Source organism: Epinephelus lanceolatus, chromosome 12, assembly GCF_041903045.1.
Source record: "Epinephelus lanceolatus isolate andai-2023 chromosome 12, ASM4190304v1, whole genome shotgun sequence".
NCBI classification, from domain to species: Eukaryota; Metazoa; Chordata; class Actinopteri; order Perciformes; family Serranidae; genus Epinephelus; species Epinephelus lanceolatus.
The window spans coordinates 37,060,897-37,082,916 of record NC_135745.1 but is presented as its reverse complement, the minus strand read 5'-3'; the positions used below and the strand labels follow the sequence as shown (position 1 = coordinate 37,082,916).

The following is a 22,020-nucleotide window of genomic DNA, read 5'->3' as shown; positions in this document are numbered from 1 at the left end:
AATTACCCCTGCCACAACCCACGGAGTCAACAAATCAGACTCCACCGAAGCTAGAAATTAAAAGCCCTTCAACATAACTATCTAAAAGCTTCATCAATCATAGCCCAGAGACACCGACAGCCCCGAATCTAAAGCTCATGTTCCAACCTCTGCTTCACAGCGAAGTTCTCTCTGGGTTACTTTAAGAGGTGTAAAGCCGAAAGAGTTGCTGGTTTGTTCTTGTCCCTATTTCCCCTCTGTGTACACAGAGACACTTTCATGGGAGAAGAAAAGTGTTTTGTGTCATGCCTCCTGACCAACAGTAACCATGGAGATGTGGCAGGACTGAATGTGGTGATTCTTGCCTGGGTGTCTGAGGTAGTAAGAGGCACAGCATGGGCACAAATCTGCTCCCAGGCCCTACAACCTTTAGGCATGCTGTAGATCACTATAGCAACAAGTCCGTAAGAGGTCAAAGTGGAATGGAAATGAAAGGAAAAGTGGAGTGCGGAGAGATTATCCATGTGTGTATAGGTGGTTACAGACACGTACAATCTTCTGTGATAACACTGATCCAGAAACATGCCAAATAAAACACAGCTAACTTAATGGGTAGCTTCGTCAACATGGACCCTATCTTCCCATGGTTTGTCTTCAGTGTCTTTGTGTGTTCAGATGATAATTCTAAGTGCCTGAAAACATGGAGAGGATCCCTACAGAGATAGAACCTTATGTATACGAGTAAGATCCCTTTTGTTTAACCAGGGACAGCTTTGAAATCACCACCACCAATTCCCCCAGACTCCATTTAAATAGAAAGTAATTTTAGTGTCCGGCTGCAGCCCTTCTGTGTGGAGTTTGCATGTTCTCCCAGTGTCAGCGTGGATTTACTCCAGGTTCTCCGGCTTCCTCCCACAGTCCAAAGACACGCATGTTAGGTTAATTGGAGACTCTAAATTGCCCATAGGTGTGAATGTGAGTGTGAATGTTGTCTGTCTCTTTGTGTCAGCCCTGTGATAGTCTGACGAGATGTCAGGGGTGCACATCGCCTCTCACCCAAGCCCCTTTTACACTACCAGATTTTCAGCGAATGTTGGGCCGTTCTGCCGGCAAGCTGCGAGCGTTTAGATACACAGAGCCGGATTGGCGAGTTGATCCAAGGTGCCCAATTTTTTGCCTCGTAGGGGTAAACATATTGGTGGAATCTTTTTGGTTTAAACAGGCCGAGGTGGCCTTCCACAACGGGAGGGGCTGTTGACGACTTGTGGGAGGAGCTGTTGATGACGCCGCACATGCAAGCCACTGGCGGTGGATAAACAGGAAACAGCTGATAGCAGGAATGAGCAGCTAGTAGCAAGAGGGAAACACAAACCTGACAGACACTGTAAAGATGAGCAACTGGGGAGACAAGGAATTGCGCGCCCTCCTCGTCCTCGCAAAGGAAGAGGCCATTAACCATCAGATGACGGGGACGGTGAAGATCGGGCCGACTTACGAGAGAATCACCGTAGGACTGACCAGCCGCGGCTTCCCTCTCACGTCACTGTTTATGTCACACGCTGAGCTACACGTTTTGTTACTTGATCACGCCCCCCATTGCCCCGAAAAAGGCGCATTCTGTATAAACAAAAGTAGGCAGGCGGCATTTTGCTGCACTCCCCGATTTTGTATTTATACTGCCAATGCTGAAAAAAGACTGATTGGGCTTTCCTGAAAATTTGCACAATTCCTATTTAAAAAGGGCTCCAGTGTCAGCTGGGATAAGCAGTTACGGATAATGAAGCAATGAATAATTTCAGCATGTCTAGAGCCGGCATATGCTCACATCTAATTGGGTGAATTAAGGATTTATTTCAACCAAACCAGAGGCAGTGATTCTTGAAACAGTGTGAAGATGAACCAAGATGTTTTTTGTGGGTTTTATTTTGTTTGTCAGCTTTGAATGAAGTATGTTTTGTGATAATACAATTACTGCTTATTGAAATGGAGTCTGGTGGCAATCACACTTTTGAGGGTGTGTCTGGTTGAATCAAAAGGATTTTACTTTAACAAAAAGGTCTATCTCTGTAGAATCCTTTCCATGATGTTGTCAGACTCTTGCCACAATAATACCAATCTGACAATACCTGTCTGAACCAGTGGCAAAAATAAGCACTTTTATGGGATGTAAATTGACGATGCAAACATGACCCAAGGTTGAAAAATACCCAAGATACCCATTAATTTAAATGGACAGGTGCTTAATCAATTACATAATAAGCTCTATGATACATTAGATCTTGTAACATTGAGTAAACAAACAAACAAAAATCAAAGGATTTTGGAATTTACATCAAAGTCCTCAAATGCTAGTGCTTCAAAAAGCTATAAATACACAACTCTTCCCATCTCTGACAATCTTATAGCCGGGGCGTGTTCCACCTCAGATAAACACCACACAGAAAACCATCCACACAAAAGGAAACAAAACAGACTCAGTGTTAATCTAAAGAACAACACTGCTATGTCTAAAAAAAGTTCTCTCCCTGGGCCGTGACCATGCAGACATTCTCCAAAAACCAAACAGAAAGGGCAGAGACTGTTCAGGAATCTCCCTTGCTTTTCGCATTTATGAGACGTCTTTGTTTTTGGCCTCAGTCTCAAAACCGCTGAAATTCCACAAACAATGTCACCATTATTAGGTAAAGCAAGAGGGACCTGAAAGAGCTGCGTTCTAATGAGATAGAGGATCCAAACATGCAGTCGCAGGGCACACATGAAAGAAGACCCTCGCAATTACCTCACACTCACAGCTTGTCTTTTTGTCACTCACTAGCTTTAATTGGTTGAGTGGAAAAACGCAAACTTAAGCTTGGGGGGATGTTAGGAGTGTTGCACAAAGGAAACAGTCTTAAAGGGGTTTTTTTTTGTAACTTGATCAACTGTTTAACTTCCTATGATAAGGTGCCTCAAATCCAGATGAAGAAAAAGGTCACAAGATCCGTATTTTTAGTTCACAATGGAATGACATTTCTGCATTTTAAATATATACCGTCAAATTACATGGAGAATTGTCTTCTATACCAGTGTTCTGTTTTCCAGTGTCTATTCTTAAACACTGCTTTTAAGTTCACAGAGAAAGACCGCGTTCTTCCCTCAGACTGAAGAAACGCCACAACAGATTCATCTGTTATACATACACGTGAACGTACCGTGGTCTGTTCTGTAGCCTCCGTGAGACTGCATGCTTGGAGCTGTTGTTTGCCTGAGGTGAGTAAATTCTGACATAGTTTTGACTGAAAACACAAAGGAGACGGGAACATTTAATCAAACCTCACAAATGAGTCACAAGTACATGCAAAATCAAATGATAAAAGAAACCTATTTACAATGAGACAGGAAACAGACGGTACTTACCATAAGGTGTTGGTGGAGAGATGGGGAAGGCGGGAGTGGGAGGAGTCATGTCACTCCCGGCCTCGACACCGCTGTCCATGTCTGGGCCCTGGGCCCTGTAGTCAGTACTGTCAGTCCTGTACAACATGGGGTGCTGTAACAAACAACACATACATGTGACCAAACACACAAGATATGATGATTCATTAATGTGAAAGCTCTATAAACGCTGTATGTACCTGAGACTGTGGCACACAGGGGGAGTAAGTCCGCTGACCCCTGTACTCCTCTGGCCCACTCCACCCTGAGTTACAGAAGCCTGGGTGATCCGTGACATCGCTTCCTTGGCGACTCAGATTCCGTGTGACACCCACGCGCCCTTCACTGGACTGGACAGCTGGATACACATAGATAGACAGGAGCAAGCACGTCATTAAACAGTAACAGATTTACAGGCAGCACTCATCTCAAGGAAGTAAATTACTTGACAGTGAAAGGAAAATGCCAGCACTTTGAACCAACACTGCATTTTCTTCTGGACAAGGTACTATTGAAATGTCCATTGACTCTAGATTTAAAGGAATAGTTCACCCCAAAATCAAAAATACATATATGTAAAACTTCAATTAATAGCCCGGGCTACTATTTGCTTATATCGCTGAAATCAACAGGCCTTCATTTGGGACAGGCCTTTAATTCCTTTCACACAAAACTGTTAATCAGCAAAGATGGGAAAACAATCAAAGTGTTTGTTTACATCCAAAGAACTTCTATAAAAATGAACTACTTGGCATTTATTTGTGAAAATGTGTAGTCACACCAGGCTAGTAAAAGGAACAAAGTTTTTAATTAAAGTTTTACGGTATTTTTCCTCTTACCTGTGGTGCTATTTATCAACTAGATTGTTTTGGTATGAGTTGCCAAGTGTTGAGATATCGGCCATAGAGATGTCTGCCTTTTCTTAAATATATTGGAACTAGATGGCACTCAGCTTGTGGTGCTCAAAGTGGCGAAAAAACACATTTGAAAAATTCAACAGCAATGTCTCTTTCCGGAAATCATGACCCAGTTACTCAGGATAATCCACAAGCCTTGTTGTGAGCAGTTTTGTGTAGGAACTATTTTCTTTCGACTTAACTACACCTTTCAACTGTATCACCGCGCAGAGGGAAGCGTGCATCTACAAGATGTAAACCTGATGTAAACATTAGCTGATGTTACAGCCCAGCCAAGGAGGACGCCATTTATTTTGAGATTTTACACACCAAACCTGTACAGATTGATAAATAGCACTACAGGTGACAGGAAAAATATGTATCTCTGATTTCAAGGTGAACTGTCCCTTTAAGTAACAGGCTAGGGTTGGGAAACATGGTTAAATAAATTATCGCAATATTAACAGGTATTTTCTGATATCAATTACATATGTATTCAAAGTCACAGTGAGGACATCAAACTGATATTCAAGACAATTAAATATGTTCCACTACACTCTTAGTAACACCCATACAAGATCATATCATCATAATATCATTCAGCTCAGTTCATTAATTATAATTCTGTTTTACTGCACTGCACTAAATCGAATCGTGTGCTCTGACAATCACGTTAATTTCAATTCACATGTTGATGTAAACAAATGAGGTAAACTGGTGTGGCTACTTCAGTGACTACTCTCTTGATGACATCTGAATTTAGTGCGTCCATAAAGTGACAACACCACACTGCCAAGCCCGGCATCCTGCCTGCAGTCCTGTTTTGAGAGGACAGCTGAGGAATGCCAGGGGTCTGGCTGGTGGGCTCGATGGTGTGGAGAGTGAGTGTGTGTGTGTGTGTGTGTGTGTGTGTGCGTGTGTGTGTGGGGTCAATGTTGTGACGACTCTGAAGAGTGCTGCCACTCAGCACCAGGGTGTTAATTTGAGCCCTCCCAGCTAGCTCTGACCTCTCATCCCTGAAGAATGCTAATGGTGCAGAAGTGTTAATGCCGGGGGATCATTACTCACTTTGTCTGGGTCAAGTATGGATGACACAGACAGTAATGTGCATGCATGGCAGAGATTCTCAGAGCATGCATCACAGTGCTTCCATTTTTTTTTTTTAAGATTTTATACAAGAGGTATAAGACACAGTCATAAAGACAGGCAAGCATGGATCTGAATGATGGAGACAAACTCTCTTTCTCTCTGATGAGTCACATTCAGCGCCATCATTTCTGTAACCTAATATACCCTCAAGAGAAGGGTTGGGCAGTATGAGGATAAATACAGTATTGTGAGGCAACAGAGGTACTTCCACTTAAGTGGCTCTCCTTAAAGGCCCCTAGTTGTATCAGGCTGTTGCATATCAGTGAGCAGGACTGCTTTACAGGGGACCTTATATGTTCATTTTAAGGTTCATACTAACATACACATGTTCAGTGCTCAAAAAAACTATTTTCCTCACACTGTCTGTACTAGAGCATCTTTACTGGCCCTCTGTCTAAGTTGCTTTTCACCACCTGTCTCTTAAACCCACCACCCGATAGAGCACAGCCTGCTCTAACTGGTCAGCGTTTCCAGGACTTCCATATCGTGCTGTCTCTGCAGTGATGTTGCAACCACAAGAATAACTGAAACAATGTATATAGCATTACTTTCTACCAAGAAAAATCACCTATAATTGCTTCTAAACCAGAGTCGTTACAACTGGACATGTACCAGCGGGAATATGATCCAAAATCGGAGTGAAAGAAACGACAAAAGCAACCAGGATAACATGATTTTGTGATGTTAGCATGTGGCTACATGTAGCTGTGCGTTTGCACCCAGGGAATGACGTTTACAGAGTATGGCAGCATGTTCTACCACAAAAAAATCACCAATAAAATCTTCACAACTGGACATGTTCTAGAGAAATCAACAACATCAGCAACCAAGATTACATGTTTCCCTGATCTTAGCATGTAGCTACATGTAGCAGTGTAGGCTAAGTCACCTGCGGAGATGACCATAAAGAAATCTGTCACAAATTGTCAAGGTTTTTGTTTATGGGGATTACTTTAACATACCTCATCATGTGAAACTGTGACACGTTTAATATGAATATCCGACACTTTATTATTATCTATACCAGTGGTTCCTAACTGGTTCAACCACAGGGTCCAGATTTGTCCTTTGTCATTAGTTCAAGGTCCACAGAATTTAATATATTCAGCATCATACTTGCGTTTGGCCCTGTTTCAAGCTAGTTTGCTGTTTGTTTCTCACTCACTCTACGGCAGGAAACGGCACTTCAAAATAAAAACTCTGTGCTGGAAATTCACTGTACTTAAAAATAAATGTGTTTTTTACAAAGTTGATATGTTAGCAAGTCACATGTGGTCCATTCAGAATGGACCCGTGACCCACCAGTTGGGAACCACTGATCTATATGAAAGAAAATATGGAAGCATAGTAGGTCCTCTTTGAGTTTATATTGGCTTTACAGCACTTTTGCATCCATGATTAACCCTTTAATGTGTCAAGTATTCCATTAATTGCATTCACTAAAATAATTTATCAAATGAGTACTGCTATTAACATGAACAGGGGCTGCAGGTGCATTTTACAAACACACTATGTTTGTGGGTCCTGTGCCCTGATGTTGTTTGATCAAATGCACGGTAACTGTTAAACAATCCAATAAAAAATACAACTAAAATTTCACTGCCTCCTAAAAGTCATACAGTTACTGAAGATATAAAATATGAAGACTTTTGCAATGCACCAAATTTCTCGTGCAAGGTTAACTTCAGCCTCAGGTGGAGAGCACCTCCAACCTTCCTGAGTATAGAGTCACCTCTCATCAGTTGCTGTAAGTCAGCACCAGTCCCCTTGACACATTATGATATATTAACTGTCCTCTTCCATCTCCATGTTCTCTTTTCTTCACAGCAAAAACAATGACAACATGGAGGCATGGTGCGATGATGCGAGGATGCCAGCAGGAAAAGCATGACTGGTCTAGTTACATTGATACTGAATGCAAATTTAAGCCAAAAAGCATCACTGCAGATTGAATTGCTTTCAACAGTCCACATGAATCATTCATAAAATCAATATAATTTCACCACCCTTGTTTTATGATAAACAGCTTTTTCCTCCGACTTCATGTAATAACACAGCTGGGCAGAATGTCCCCGAGCCATTGCTCCTATCATCACCGGTGCAAACAGATGAAAGACCTACATTAAAAACAATCCACTACTTCCTGTAGGTTATTTGCAAATTAGCAAAAAGTTATAGCCTTCAGCATTTGTTTCTTGGAATGACGCTTCTGTGTAGTTGATTTGCACAGACAGGTACGCCGTTGGAATTGAATGGAAAAAACATTGCCTCTGGCCTCACTTGTTCCTCCCTTGGAAATTCCTCAGGCCTCCCCATCTTGTGCCCCCTGCAACCACATGTACATGCTGGAGTGTGATTCATGCGCTGCTAACACCCACGCAGCTTTGTGCATTTTCAATGCCTCAGTGGTTTTTAGCTAAAGAATGAAAAAAAAGAGGTTGTATGAATATTTTCAAGTCTATAGTGCTGAACTTGATAACCTGTGAGGGTGAGCAAAATCTGATATAAAAAATTGGTCAGAGGGGAATTTTGTAAGCTTGAAATTTCTCTAACATTTTAAATCTTGCTGGTAGCAGACACAGAATCATTTAAACAAGCAATGGGAATTCTTTAACAGTGTTTTGAGCTCATAGACTGCATCTTTGAATCGGCCCCTGGAATCAGTTTCACCATGAACAACGTTGAAATAATTTTGATAGATATCAGCTTTGTTGCATAACCTCTATCTGCACAACAAACCAAACAACAATAATCAAATGAGACATTTAAAAATTATGAGCACATAAAACAACAACACAGACAACATCTATTAAAGATGACTAACATTAAATGAAAGAAATGTTGCGTGTGTTTAACGCAATTCTCCAAACTTCTTCTACACACAACAACAAGCAGTCAGTCTGTGGGAAGTTCCACGGGAAACACAACGTTACGGACTTTGATTTGGTAAATATCTGTATTCCTCAGTATGCAACCTCTATAATCAAACACCGAGAGACGGCAATGTTCACAGAGGTCGATGACAGCTGCTCTCCCTCGCTGCGTGTACCGTACTGATCCTCTAGTCAGATAGCTACACAGACAAGTCTGGACGGCGCTCTTTCCTCAGAATCATACTGAAAACATCTGAAAACCTGGCAACAACCCTGCTATTTCTGCCACTAAAACACGCCAGGTGGGAGAGTGAGAGGAGGAGTGCTTTGTTGAGCTAACTCTGCAGAGAAGGGGAAGGGAAGCTGATGCTGTTGGAGAGACACTACTTTGTTTTGGAATCTTCCTCACATTAATTAAAGTTGTTTTATTACTTGCATCTCTGCCCTGTTTATTTCTAGCAAAACAACTTCACCGCTTTCATGATGACTGTCGCACATTCCTCCTCACGACCACACTTCCAGACCACACCACATCATCACCACCACACCCAGACTGTCTGACGGTCTTACCTGTCTGCTGTGTGTTTTTCAGGCTTGCTGCATTATTATCGTTGAATCTTAGATTGATGCCGTTCGGGCATTTGGAGACTGAGCCGTTCACGTGCGTCCCGCCGTTCCTCTTGATGCTGCTTTGGCTCGCCACCGGCATGAATGAGGGATCCAGGTCCATGATTAGCTGGTTGAGCTGGTCGATGGAGTTGTCAATGTCTTTCGTTAGAGATTTGAACTCCTCGTCACGTTTGTTGTTGTTGTTATTGTTTATCGTCGCCTGTTCCTTGTGGGGCGCTGTGTTCCTCAGAGCATCTGTCGTCATGTCCCTGGTAGGGCCCTGTGGTTCAGAGGGCACGCTTGCTTTGGGGGAACTGCCTCCTTGCTTGTTCCCTGGGTATCTCTCTGTATCATTTCCATCCTCGGGCATGTAGACAAACTGTTGTGCGGCGACCATTTGCTGCTGGCGAACCCAGGACTGTGTGGAATAGCTTCCCTGTCTGTAGACGTGCTGCTTGGGCATGGGGGTGCAACTGGGATTAGCGGAGGCCACGGAGTTGCTCCTGGAGCTCATACAGCCCCTTCTTGCCTCAGCATAGCCTCTCTCATACTCCTCCAGAGGAGGGGGCGCAGGGTGGTGGAGGTGGTGCTGGCTTTGGCTTTGCTGCTCCTCTCCTCCAGGACTACCGAAACCATCTGACAGCAGGGAGTTCTGGCTGCTCTTGTGGCAGGAGGACGACAAGGTCCCTAAGCTGTCCACACTGTGCAGATCATGACCCGTAATGACCTCATCATCTAGGATGTCCGTTTCCCTCTCTCGGGGTCTGGGGTCTCCGTTGATGTGCACTTGCGCTGGGACTGTGTGCTGGATGCCCACTCTGGGGCCTTGATCACCCATCTCCCCCAGTGAGGGGTCCTCAAGACCAAAGCCACTTAAAAGGCGCTTCAGTTGGACCTTCTCCTGCTGGCTGGGGCCCTGGTTAGGCCTGATGGTGGTGGCGGGGACAGGCGTGGGTCTGTCTGCCCACAGAGAAGTGCTGGACAGGCCCGAGTCGCTGCTGACAGAGAGGGCGTGGTCGCTGTGGTCAGGGCTGGAGGTGGCGGAGGTCGTGCGGGCCCCTCGGCCCAGCGTCGCCTCTCCTCCGCCGGGGCTCCTCTTTGTAGCCGCTTTGTCCTGGGTTAGGCCTTGAGAGCGTGGCGCTGCAAAATAGAAGAGATGCAGCGCTTCATACGGTCAGCTGGTATGGACTCACGTACACACAGAGACACACAGACAGATGGCAGAGACTCACACGAACACAAGCGGCACAAAACCACAGACAAAACAAGACTCGAATAACATGCACAGTCACGTCACCCCATAACCTCCATCATTCAGAATCTGTTATAGACAAAAGCTCAAACACTCGCAGTCACACCTCACCTCACAAAGACAACATTCCAGACAATACAAAGCAAACAGACTACAAATAACTAGGATATTAGTACAGTGACAGAGAAAATATGTGAATCAACATGTCAAACAGATCATCTAATTGGATGTGTTGGAAAAATACCTAAATTATTACTCAAGGAAATATATTCCTCTTGCCATAACAGCTCCCACCAGGCTACAAGGTGGACTGCCAAGGTGCTAGTGTATGCAGTGTGCGATGTAGACAAAGGTGTTCCTCATGCTCAGATTATATAATAGATGTTAAGTCTCCTGTATGCTGCTACAAGAGTCAGACGGCTGTGGATCTTCAGGGTCTGACCCCTGCATTCCTCACCCTGCTGTGATTAAGCCCCCTGCTCGCTCTCACCTGCCCCCTGACCCCCAGCATATGTCCAAACAACCTCCTTAATCCCCAGAAGTGAATGAAAAGTCACAGAAGTCAGTCAGTGTTGGAAGGCAGAGTCAAATCCATCACAAAGGAAAACAAGCAAAATCAAGTAAAGCCTGGACTCACGCAAAACGAGGGCTGGAGAACGAGTGCGTGTGAGCAGCGTTGCCAAGTAAGTAAAGCTCGCTGTTTCACTGTCACTCTCTCCTCAACAAAAGAGAGCTGGAACATGACTCCTACGCGTCTCCCTCAATCTACTGCCTTAAGTACTTGCCTTTCAGTCAAACCATGACTGGAGGATCTGAATACCAGACACGCATGATAAAAGCTCCCCCTCCTCCCCCTCTCCAAACTCTCCTGTATGTATAGCTTGCCCCCCTCCTTGCTCGCACAAACACACGAGTTGAACCTGCATCCGGCCTTGACGGCCTCAACTCAGGCCTCCATGCAGGTCAATCCCACCAGGAGGTTCCCAACAAATCCCTCTCGTAACATTCCTTCTGGCAAGGTGCGAGCAGGTTTTAGGGACAGATGTTTCCCCTCTCAGTGTTTCTCAGTGCTGGCCATCTTTCTCCTCTCTCTGTCAACCCTGTCATCCTCCTGCCTCCCTTTTCCCTCCCCTCCCCCTCACGGCCACCCATCTGTCTCAAGAAGAAAAGTCTCTTACCTTCGCTGCCACTACCAGGTATGCACACAAGACAATCCCAGTCTCCAGTAAAACACAACTTGCAGAGGAGAGGCAACACAGACACACGAGAGCAGTCATGGCTTCTAACCAGCAGATAATGGTCAGGGTCAAATCACGAGTAGGAATAAGTTGGCCCCTGCTTTCTTCCTCTGCTGAGAAGGTGAGAGTGTTTGCACTCCACACAAGGGGGGACCTTGAGATCTCCAAATAAGGGCAGAGGAATGTAAACAAGTGAGGCGGGACTAAGGGTAGGAGGCGGGCTGGAGGGAAGCAGTAACCCGACCTCTTGCCCTGCATTAGGGGACTACCCCACTGGGGAGTGAAGGGGGGAAAAAAGAGGGAAAGAAAGAAAAAGAGAGGGCGGCCCACAGAGGATCAGAGAAAGAAAACAACATTCCTGCAGCTCCAGACTTTTTCACTCTGTAAAAAGACACTTTTTAATTAAAGCAATCCTTGCCTTGTACTTGGAGCTCTGGAAGCAGCAGCCAAGTTGTTTTTCTCTCACTCTTGTGTGTCATGAAATTGCATGCCTGCCGTCCTCATGAACAATATCAGCAAAAAAACAGATGTGCCCTAAACTCAATTATGGGGTTCAACAATTGTTTTAAAAACTGTTTCACCTATCGGGATTACACTGGCGTTAACAAACCCAAGAATGGTTAACCAAGTATGTTCTTAGCTTACGAAAACCAGTCAAAGCATTTATATCGAGCATTCATCATGTTGGCTGTTGTGGTATGGTCAGTCCCTGAATAATCCACCAATTACAGTGCAGAGAGCGGCGAAACCAGAACCATTCCTCAAGCTGCTCTTGTATCGCAGGAGAATGTCTGGCTGTGTATAGATATGCAATTACCTAACCCTTCCCATTCCTTCTCAGTTACTACCATCCCGCACCTCCTGAATGCCAAAACCGTGAGTCGGATGCATAATGATGATCATCATCCACATTTTCTTCCGCCCAAGCTTCTACATGTGCCTCCGATGTGTAGACGACAGCCCTCTGGGAATTATTATCTCATAAAGTTCTGTGTGCACTTTGTACAGGACATAGTGTACATACAGAGAGTGTATGGAGGGAAAACTCCATCATATACATCATATACATTTTCTCATATGCCCCTATTGGTAGAAAGTTTTGAGATATAGTACATTTAAATTTAAATTTACAAAAAATTTGAGTACCTGCAGAAGAATCTCAGTTACTCTAGGTACACCATAGATTTTGTTATCTTCCCTTGTCTAACTTTTATGCACAGTTTATTTCATTGACAACTACAGTCCAGTCATCCCTAGCTCATGCCAAGGAGATTAAATGGAGGAGAAGTACTGGTGTGATACAGTGTCGTATCATTGGGATACAACACATCTGCAGTAAATCTGTCCGGAAGCCTCAATAGCTGGAGCACTATCACAGAACATGGGGATGATTGATTCCTCTCACTGAGGCATTCACAGTTGGCCTTGGGTTGGAATTTAGTATTTTATATGAAGAGATATTCAGGGTGGGAATCACCAGAGGATCCACAATACGATATTATCCCAATATTTAAGTCACAATACATTCTTATTGAGATTTTAAATATGTTGCCGTAAAATATACTGCGATTTATTACCTTTTTCAAACTGCAAATTATGTCACTAGAGAAAAACTTTGTCAGCATCTGTTTTAGCTATGTGGGACGATATGATATTGCCACACAAAACTATTGCAATACTATGCTGTACTTTTTTCCCCCCACACCTATAAGGGTAGGAGTGAGCATTACACTTCTCTAGTTATTGCAAAGTCCTTAATGAAAGACCATGAACAAATGCTTTCTCGGCCAAAAGTTGGCCGATTGACACCGATGATAACACTTATATTTTCATCACTAATAAAAATGCAGGGCATATGGTGTTAAACCTACCTTTGTTAAATTGGCAATAATAAGAAGAACTCTGGTACTGTGAACATACATGTGAATGTCTTAATTCATATAGACTTTGCATGATTATTTTATTTCCCAGAGGTTTACTGCCTTTTTGCACATCATATTTTTGATTTATTTTGTGTTCAAATTGTTCATACGCTGCTTGTTCCACACAATTTCTGATAATAAAAGTATCTGAAAATAGTAAAATGTTCTTCCCTCAATTTATATCTTTGTAACGAGTGTTTGAACTATATTTAAGCCATCAAAAGCAGGTATTTCGGGGGTTTTTAAATTGAAAAACGTAAAAATGTAATCGGCCGATATATCGGTTATCGGATTTTTTTTTATTCCATAATATCAGAATCAGCCCCAAAAAATCCGTATCGGTCGGGCCCTACTAAAAAGTTCCGTCAGGCCACGCGCACCTAACAACCACACTGATGCTTTTTATAATTTCATTTCTGGGGTCCCAAAATATTAGATTATGTTGTCGGTCAAGATTCTCAGTCATCCAGGTCATGGTAATCATAAGTGCTATATCGTAGGCAACTGGACTTGCTTGCGTTGCTTGAAGACGTTTCGCATCTCATCCAAGACGCTTCTTCAGTTCTAAATGACTGGTACGGAGTTGCAGGCTTTAAACCCTGTGTGGGTGTGAACCCTTGCAGAGTCGTAGGGGTCACATGTGAGCTCTCAGTTTCAGAGTCGACTCCGAAACTAAGAGCTCAAGTCCAGTTGCCTACGATATAGCACTTAAGATTAGATTATGTTCTTCCAACAGAGGTCTCGCCAGGACCATGAATTGGGGGTTTTCGTATTAATTACAATGCCCTTCCTCACTTAACTCCAGCGGTCTCATTTATAAAACAATGCATAGGATCCATACTAAAAATGTATGTACAGACAAAAGCTGAAAATGCCAGGCACCAAAAAATACTCGACAATGTCCACAATCAGGCTTCCACCTCACCATCTGTGTCGCCAGTGTCTCCAAAATAAGCATGGGTCAAAGTTTCTCCCATCAAGTCTGTTTTAATAGATCACAACTTTTCCGTGGGCAGTGGCCTGAGCCTCTTTTAGGCCTTGTTTAAAAATGAGACTCCGGGTCTCCTATTTATTTTTATTATGGCCTGTAATTTTTTGAGTTTTGTAATTTTTTGTATAACTGAGATATCAAATGTTTGCTGCTGTGAACTGTTTTCACTGGAATTACATTCTACCAGAGAAACAGTATCTATGAAAACCATTGAGAGCATAGACCCAGATTACTCCAGACCTTTTCTGGAAAGAAATGTTGGTGTTTACTTTTTTTTTTAAAATATCAGTTTTCAGTGCTTTAAGCCCCACAAATTAATTCCACCCGTCTATATTGTTTCACAAACTATCTGCATGGCTATATAACACTAGCAGTTTACCATTCAGCACTTCACATTTTAATCTTCCCTATCGAATATTCATGTCTGCAGTCAGCTGTTAGCCGAGCTACACAAAGACAACAACCTCCTTTGACAGTAAACTAAAGCAAACAAGCTTTCTGGATAAACAGTCTTTTAAAATTCTCCATTCACACGTGGGGATAAACAATTGACCAAAAGCCATTGAAGTAAATGAGGTTTTCTTTTCACAACCTTAGCACTATGGTGGCAAACTTTTTTTTAGACTTCCTCTGAGTGACAGCCCCTCAGAGTCAGACTGGCTCTGTTGGAGGACTGCTGGTAAGTAGATGCAGAATTCCAACAAAGCTCCTCATCTCCCGTCTCAGATGTAGTGTTTACATGAGAAAACAAGGCTGTAAATATCCCACATGAATGCTTCAGAATCAAGGCAAGAGGAAAAATTGCCCCTTTGTTAATGTCTCTGTTTTGCTTTGATGAATTCTTAAATTTGAGTGTTCTGCTTCTTTATTGCTTACCCAGAGGTGCGCGTAAAAGTATATATGGACATGTCGGGGTATTTCAAATGAAAATAAAAAGAGCCAGCTCATTTTCATCAAGCTGAGCTGCGCTTATAAAAACACTCAATGAATCCTGGGAAAGGGTGGATCTGTGTTTTAATGCTACCACCACGTCGCTCTATTCTGGGAGGTTGTTGTGAATTCTGTGGTTGAGTGGAGAGCAACAACCACAGCTAGGACAGGATGCCCCGACAGGGTGGCTCTGAGTGTGAGCCTATGTGTGTGTGTGTGTGTGTGTGCAGGCGCGAGTGAGAGTGTGTATGTGTATGTGTGTGTGTGTGTGTGGGCTGGTTAAAGCATGCCTATTCATTTGATGAAACAACAAAATAGAAATCTCTTGAGAACTAATTGCTCTTCCTCTGAACCCTGCATTCCCTACATACAACAACACTCCTCCCTATCCATCACACAGAAACAACTCTGCTTGTCATGCCCATCATACTGCATTTACATCAAGGTACATTTTTGGCTTCTTTTTCCTTCCCTCACCAAAATATAGTCTCGTTTCCACAGGGCCTGCCCGCCTGGGGTTGATGAGTAATAACTCTAACGAAGCTAGCAGTGAACGTGTGCGCATGTTACTGCAATCACACTGCAGTTCCTCAGTAACATCGAGCACTTGACCTGTCACGCTGTGTTAACTCCCTGAGAGAAAAAGAGAGCTTGTGTGTGTGTGTTTGTGAAACAGAAGTAACACACCGAATACCAAAAAGTAACACCCTAAGCATACTTGATCCATTCATAAAACAGCCACTGGTATTTTCAGTCAGGTGGAGTCTGATTCATTAGGCAGATCTTGGCGTTGTTATCATGTCTTGTGAGTCATGTGGTGACTAATGTGGCAGATTAGTAACAGTACCTTCACCATCACAGAGGTTCTGATAGGAGTCCCAGCGGATTAGAGGATCTGCCGTGTTGTAGTCCACGATAACATCCGCCCCATTTTGCCACCTGTCTGCACCTGGACCCAAAAAAACCCAACATTATTTTAGATTCTGTATCTTGGCCATTGTAACATCTGTCATGGCTCGAGGGATGGGTTACATATTAAGGGTTGGGCAATAATTTCATATTATAAACTTTCAGAGGAGCTGTGTTATAGCACTGTAAGATCTTCTTATCACCTAATCCTGATTATCAAGTAATCTTACAACTTAAAAGCAAATGTTTCCCTCATATTTTCAATAGATTTTCCAATATAAAAGACTTAAAGGAAGAGTTTGGGAAATATGCTTACTTGCTTCCTTTTGTATGGAATCAGCTGTTTTATATGTGATGTACTGTCTGTAAATTTGCAAAATGTTCCCATTGCAAATTGTTATGCTTTTAATTGTTTGTACTATATTGTCTGTATTGTTCTCTATTGAAATTAGCTATGTAGCTCGCTCTGGTTCAACAGTCTAGTCAGTGTTGTGCATCGTCCCCGTTTAACAAACTAATAAACTAAACTAAAACACCTTTCATATGTCTGTATGCTAAATATGATGCTACAGCCAGCAGATGTGTTAGCTTAGCTTAGCTTAGCACAAAGACTGGAAAAAAGGAGGAACAGCTAGCCTGCATTTGTTCAAATATAAGCAAAAAGTTTGTCATTTTTACAGTTTTTTTTGGTAAGGATTAGACAATCAATGTGTAGCTGGAATTAAAGCACTTTGGAGGTGTTTTTGGTTTTTTTTTTTTTTGTTTTGTTTTTTTTACCTTGGGACAGAGCCAGGCTAGCTGTTTTCCCTGCTTCCAATCTTAATACAAAGCTAAGCAAACTTTCTCCTGGCTGTAGCTTCGTATTCACTGCACAGATGTGAGAGTGATATCGAGCTGTTAAATCATGAGATAATAACCAATGAAGTCCAAACAAGTTTTATTTTTTACCCTTGTTGCTGTAGATGGAAATCATATCTACATCACATTGCTGGGGGACAACAATGACCGGAAATATCACATTTCTAATCAAAAGACCATCACATGCTGCAAAACGGCAAAGAATTTTGCATCACCTTAGGCAAAGTATTTTAACTATGCTACAGGAATTGTATTTAATAGACACTCAAGCAAATAAATGCAACATATGATACATACAGAGACCCACACAGCATATGCCTCATATCCACTGCATGGTTTAGTTCAGCTCCACTTGACTCGCTTTTGGTACTAGGTCTTTTTCTCTTTTGTTTTCCACTGCAGATAGTGCCCCCTCAGCATAGGCAAGATCCTCAGCTAGTCGCCACAGCTACTCTGCGTGAAACTACCATGCCACCATCTCCAACATGATAAACGCCACATCCTCTTATCTGCAATGATTTATGCGCTTTGTAAATTGTGTGGCACAGTGTATGTAGTTTTGTGGGTGGAACATTTTTAAAGTGTTTGTGCAGGGTGTCCCATGTCTAGTAACAATCTCTCTGACCAATCAGTGTCTTGACTCCTTTTAGTATCAGCTCAGCTCGTTGGAACCTCAACAGAGATAATACCAAAACACACTACCTGGTACTATGCACAACTTTTGCAAATGGAAAACCAAAACAGAGTGAGTCCAGTTGTCCTGTTCCGTGCAGTGGAAATGCAGCAATACTTTCACTCCTGTGGGGCTCTGGGGCAGCCCATGCTGTGCTTCTTTACCTCTCTGTCAGCACACACTTCACACTACATTTCCCCTCTGCAGCATTCCACATCCCTTCTCACCGGGGGGGCAGAGGGGGAGGAACGGAGCACAGGACAACACCACGGGGAAAACTGAGAAAGCTCTGCATCTGCTTTTCCAACTACCTCTCCCTGTAGAGAGAAACTCCTGAGAAAAACTCAAGAGTTAGGGATCTACCTGGGATCTTCTCTGGTCCCTCTGAGAACACCAGCTCCACTTTGCCATAATCTGGAAATCTGGGATCTGGAATGTAAGCACACAGCCATTCAGAAGAGGAAGGATGAATGGTGGTGCCTGCGAACAGGATTCTCTCAGTACACGTAACATGTTTGGGAAAACAAGATTATTGGTCTCAAAGTGCCAAGGCTAAATTAAGCCCAGACGGAGCCCTGCAGATGCAGCGAGAAGCAGAGGAGTCGCCGTAAACTAGCACGTTGAGACCTGCCTTTTTTTTTCAGCTCTACCTTTGTTGGCAGTCTCCATGTCTTCTTTTTCAAACATCAGGTTGTAGCCCTGCACTGCTCCCGTGTGGAACTGCAGCCGGAAAATAACTTCACGCTCTGAAGTTACGTCACTCTTGTGATAGCATTTAATCTGGAAATAAAAATGTTGTGATTAAAACAATGTAAATAGTGATGTCAGAAACTCTCAGAAGGTATCTTGTGTTTTTTTTTTCCTACCATGATGTCTCCTTTTAGAAGCTGGGCCGGCTCCAGTGTGATGCATACACGGTCTCTGTGGCTGGGACCGATGTGACTGGAACGAAAACAACGGAAAAGTGAGTCAAAGTGAGCCACAAACATTTACAGAAAGCAGCAACTCTGAGTTAAAATCAACATTAAAGTAAGTAAAACAGGAAATTGCTTTGATGTATTCCAATATTCTTTGAGGTAAACAAATTACTGCACCACATGTGAGCGCTACTTACTAGATTCCAGATGAATACACTGCCTGCATTCCCTGGTAAACCTTGATGTATGGACGACATACTGAAGGGAAAAAGATAAATTATCAGATCAATAATATGGCTCTGATAGCATGACCTTTAGTAGCCTGAAGCAAGATAGGTAGTCAGATTGTTTTGCTCACACCAAGTGTGATAAGCTGCTGTTGTGAGAAAGGGATTTCAGCTCCATGATGTGACGGAGACCTTTGTTGTTTTAGTAGAATTAGCGAAAACAGCAATTTACATGCAAACATGCGTGTGAATTCCCATGAGTTTACTGGGAACCTATAAAGAAGTTCTTCTCTTCAGTTCTCTATATGTAAGTGCCTCTATCTGTCTGAGCATGCATGTGTGTTGGAAAAAATATATAAAGTATAGATAAGTCGCCATCGTGTTTACTGCTCCAGCTCTGATGTGGTCGTGTCTGGGTTCTTTTATGCCGTCATGGTGGCAGCGACTGTGTTTTCACTGGGAGGTGCAGCTGTGTGTAGTGGTAAACAATATGAGTTTAACCTCCTGTGGCGTCGAAGTTTGGGATCCCGTGGAGGATGACGCAGTGCAGGAACAAGGGAGAGGCATTGATCTTCATGGATCCGCTTAGAAGACTGTTGAGGATCCAAACGTACCTGACATGAGAGCAAAGAGGTGGATGTAAATGATACGCAGGACGATTGTAAGTATTCCCACGACCAGAAACATGCTTGTTTACTTTTTTAATCTGATATTTAATGACAATAACTTTTAGACTGCATTTTTTTCTGCTTGTGTTAAAGGCAAGGCACTACACTTCCCATAATGCAACTTGATGAGGTTATTTTACCCTGCTTGGCAAATATCCACATCTTTTAAACTGGAGCTCCTATTGTAACTCAAACACTTCATTAAAAACTGTAACCTCCAAACCCAAACCGAGATAACACTGATGACATCAATGTGACATCATCAGGGTTATTTTCTCAGACTTCACAACAGTTGAAAATATTCTTATTCTCTACAGATTTAGATGAGAAGATCAAAACTACTCTATACATTGAATATGAAGCTTAGCAGCAGCTGGTTAGCTTCATAATCTGGGAGCTAGCTGTTTCCCCCTTTCCCAGTCTTCATGTTAAGCTAAGATAAGCTAATCAGCCGCTAGTTGTAGCTTCAGATTTAATGTCCAGACATGAGACTGGTACTGAACTTCTCATCTAGCTCTTAGCAAGAAAGTGAATAAGCACATCTCCCAAGATGTCAAACTGTTCCTTTAAGACACTATTTAATGTTAAAGAAGTTAGGCTTCAAATGAAATTGTGCTTTGTAGGACACTGTACCTAAGGCATAGGCTCTGCATAAGCTGAAACCATTTCCCTCAGTGGAAACGAAGCTTTTATTTACTTTAATTTCACAGATAAGAAACAACAAATTGTGAAGACATTAAAGCCTCCACAGAAATAGCATTTTAATTCTTGTGTGTGACTGGCTTCATTTGAGCAGAGGAAATCTCCGCTAGTCCCTAGGCTAATTTATACAATGTAAAATACCTTGGGATTGTGCTAATAATGTTAGCTGTTATATATGTTTGGAAAACATGTTTAGTATGAGACAGTTATTTTGTCAGTGAAACTTATGAGTTGTAATGGAGCCGAATTTGTTAAATGTCGCTGTTGTCCCTGACTTCATATGAGTAGAGGAAAAATCTGCAAGCTGCTAGGCTAATTTACACTATGTAAAATGCCATAGGCTTGTGCTAAAAATATTAGCATGTTGTTTCTGTGGGATAAATGTGTCCAGATAAAGACAAGTGCTTTGTCTGTCAATGCTGCGAGTTGTAGTGAAGTTGATTTGTGTACTTATGAAATTGTTGCTATGAAGTGTTTAATGGGTGTGTTTTGAATCAGCTAATCTTCACAGCACTTCACAAAAACCCTGCCGCCAGCTAGTGTTTTGGAACAAAAGTATAAATGCACACAACGACGTAGGCTACGGCATAGGCTCTGCATAGAGTTGATGCACAATTAATCCCACTTATAAGCCATGATTGTAAGGGGAAGGTGGTTCACATTGACACACAGGGTTAAGATTACACCAGGTCACCATGGGGTCCCATTCTCATCACAATGATCCACAGTGACAGGTTTATCAGTGAATAAAATAGACAAACAGCATGTGTAAAGTTTGTACTGAATCAGGTGTGCCTGGGACATGAATGTGTTTGGATGTGGGACAACAAAGCACCAGTCAAACAACACACAGTTAGATGTTGCTATACAGAAGGGCGTGCTCAAGTTTTGGGTCTTACCGTTTCTGCGAAGGTGTCATCAGAGCTGAGACCTTATCATCGTAGTATTTCCTCATCGCAAAGCGGTCCAACGCCTGATCAGCACTTTGAGGGAGACAGTGAGACCCATTAAACACTTGAGGTAATTATGACTCAAGAGAGAGATTACACTCTGCTGCTTCATAATTGAATGGTGTTAACCTTAACTTAAATTAGGACAACACACACACATGCATACACACGCATAATGGACAAGAGTGAAAGTAACCGGAGAGACAGGGGATTCCAGCAGAGAGGAAGAGAATGCCAGCCTTAAGTAAACACGGAGGGGGAGAGGAGGACAGAGAGAGGCCAGAGTGTGTGCACAGCTCTGCTATTCAGACAGACCTAAAACCAACAGGCGCTGGAGCCTTTTCACCACAGCTCTGTTTCTCGCTCGCTGGCCCTCTCCCTCTGCTCCCCCCGTGAATCTATTCCATTGTAAATCTGCCTCATTGTTTTCCTGTCTCTTCCTCTACCTCTTTTTGCTGTCTGTCTTTCACATTCGCCTTACCGGCCCAGTTTTCCTCAGCGGGACGCAAACACTAAGGGAAGCAGAGGCTAAATCGGAGGCCGATGTGTGCTCATGCCACAAAGACTACTGTGTGCAGAAAGGATCTACACAGGGGCATAACACCAGGCCGCCTCTCCTAATGTTTGCTGCGTCTCTTTACTTTAGGGCTTAGACAATGACAATGGTTAGAAATTTAGAATTGGTTTTCTTCACGATGAAAAGATTTCATGAAACTGACACTGTGGCCAGAAGCTATTACAGTAACTAACATGTTTCCAAGTTGATTCATGCAATCCAATACGGGGTGATTCATGGCTTAAACTGTGTGGTTTCCCTTTGAATGTGAAAGAGGGGGCTTTTCTTTGACTCACCCTCTGAATCA

The 22,020-nt window shown here is 42.9% G+C and overlaps 1 protein-coding gene across 2 annotated transcripts in view; it reads right to left on the bottom strand.

Moving 5' to 3' along the window:
• LOC117271940 (tensin-3-like) overlaps positions 1-22,020 on the bottom strand; it is a 42,907-nt gene that overhangs the window by 7,373 nt on the left and 13,514 nt on the right. The window contains exons 6-16 of one of the 2 annotated variants that reach the window (XM_033650504.2): positions 21,107-21,190; positions 19,339-19,451; positions 18,808-18,868; positions 18,560-18,635; positions 18,344-18,473; positions 18,057-18,122; positions 16,101-16,202; positions 8,882-10,060; positions 3,594-3,751; positions 3,376-3,508; positions 3,171-3,254 (exon numbers count right to left, since the gene is read on the bottom strand). In XM_033650504.2, the coding sequence (XP_033506395.2) occupies positions 3,171-3,254; positions 3,376-3,508; positions 3,594-3,751; positions 8,882-10,060; positions 16,101-16,202; positions 18,057-18,122; positions 18,344-18,473; positions 18,560-18,635; positions 18,808-18,868; positions 19,339-19,451; positions 21,107-21,190 (2,186 nt within the window). The remainder of the gene's footprint in view (positions 1-3,170; positions 3,255-3,375; positions 3,509-3,593; positions 3,752-8,881; positions 10,061-16,100; positions 16,203-18,056; positions 18,123-18,343; positions 18,474-18,559; positions 18,636-18,807; positions 18,869-19,338; positions 19,452-21,106; positions 21,191-22,020) is intronic. The other variant, XM_033650505.2, reaches the window with a different exon arrangement.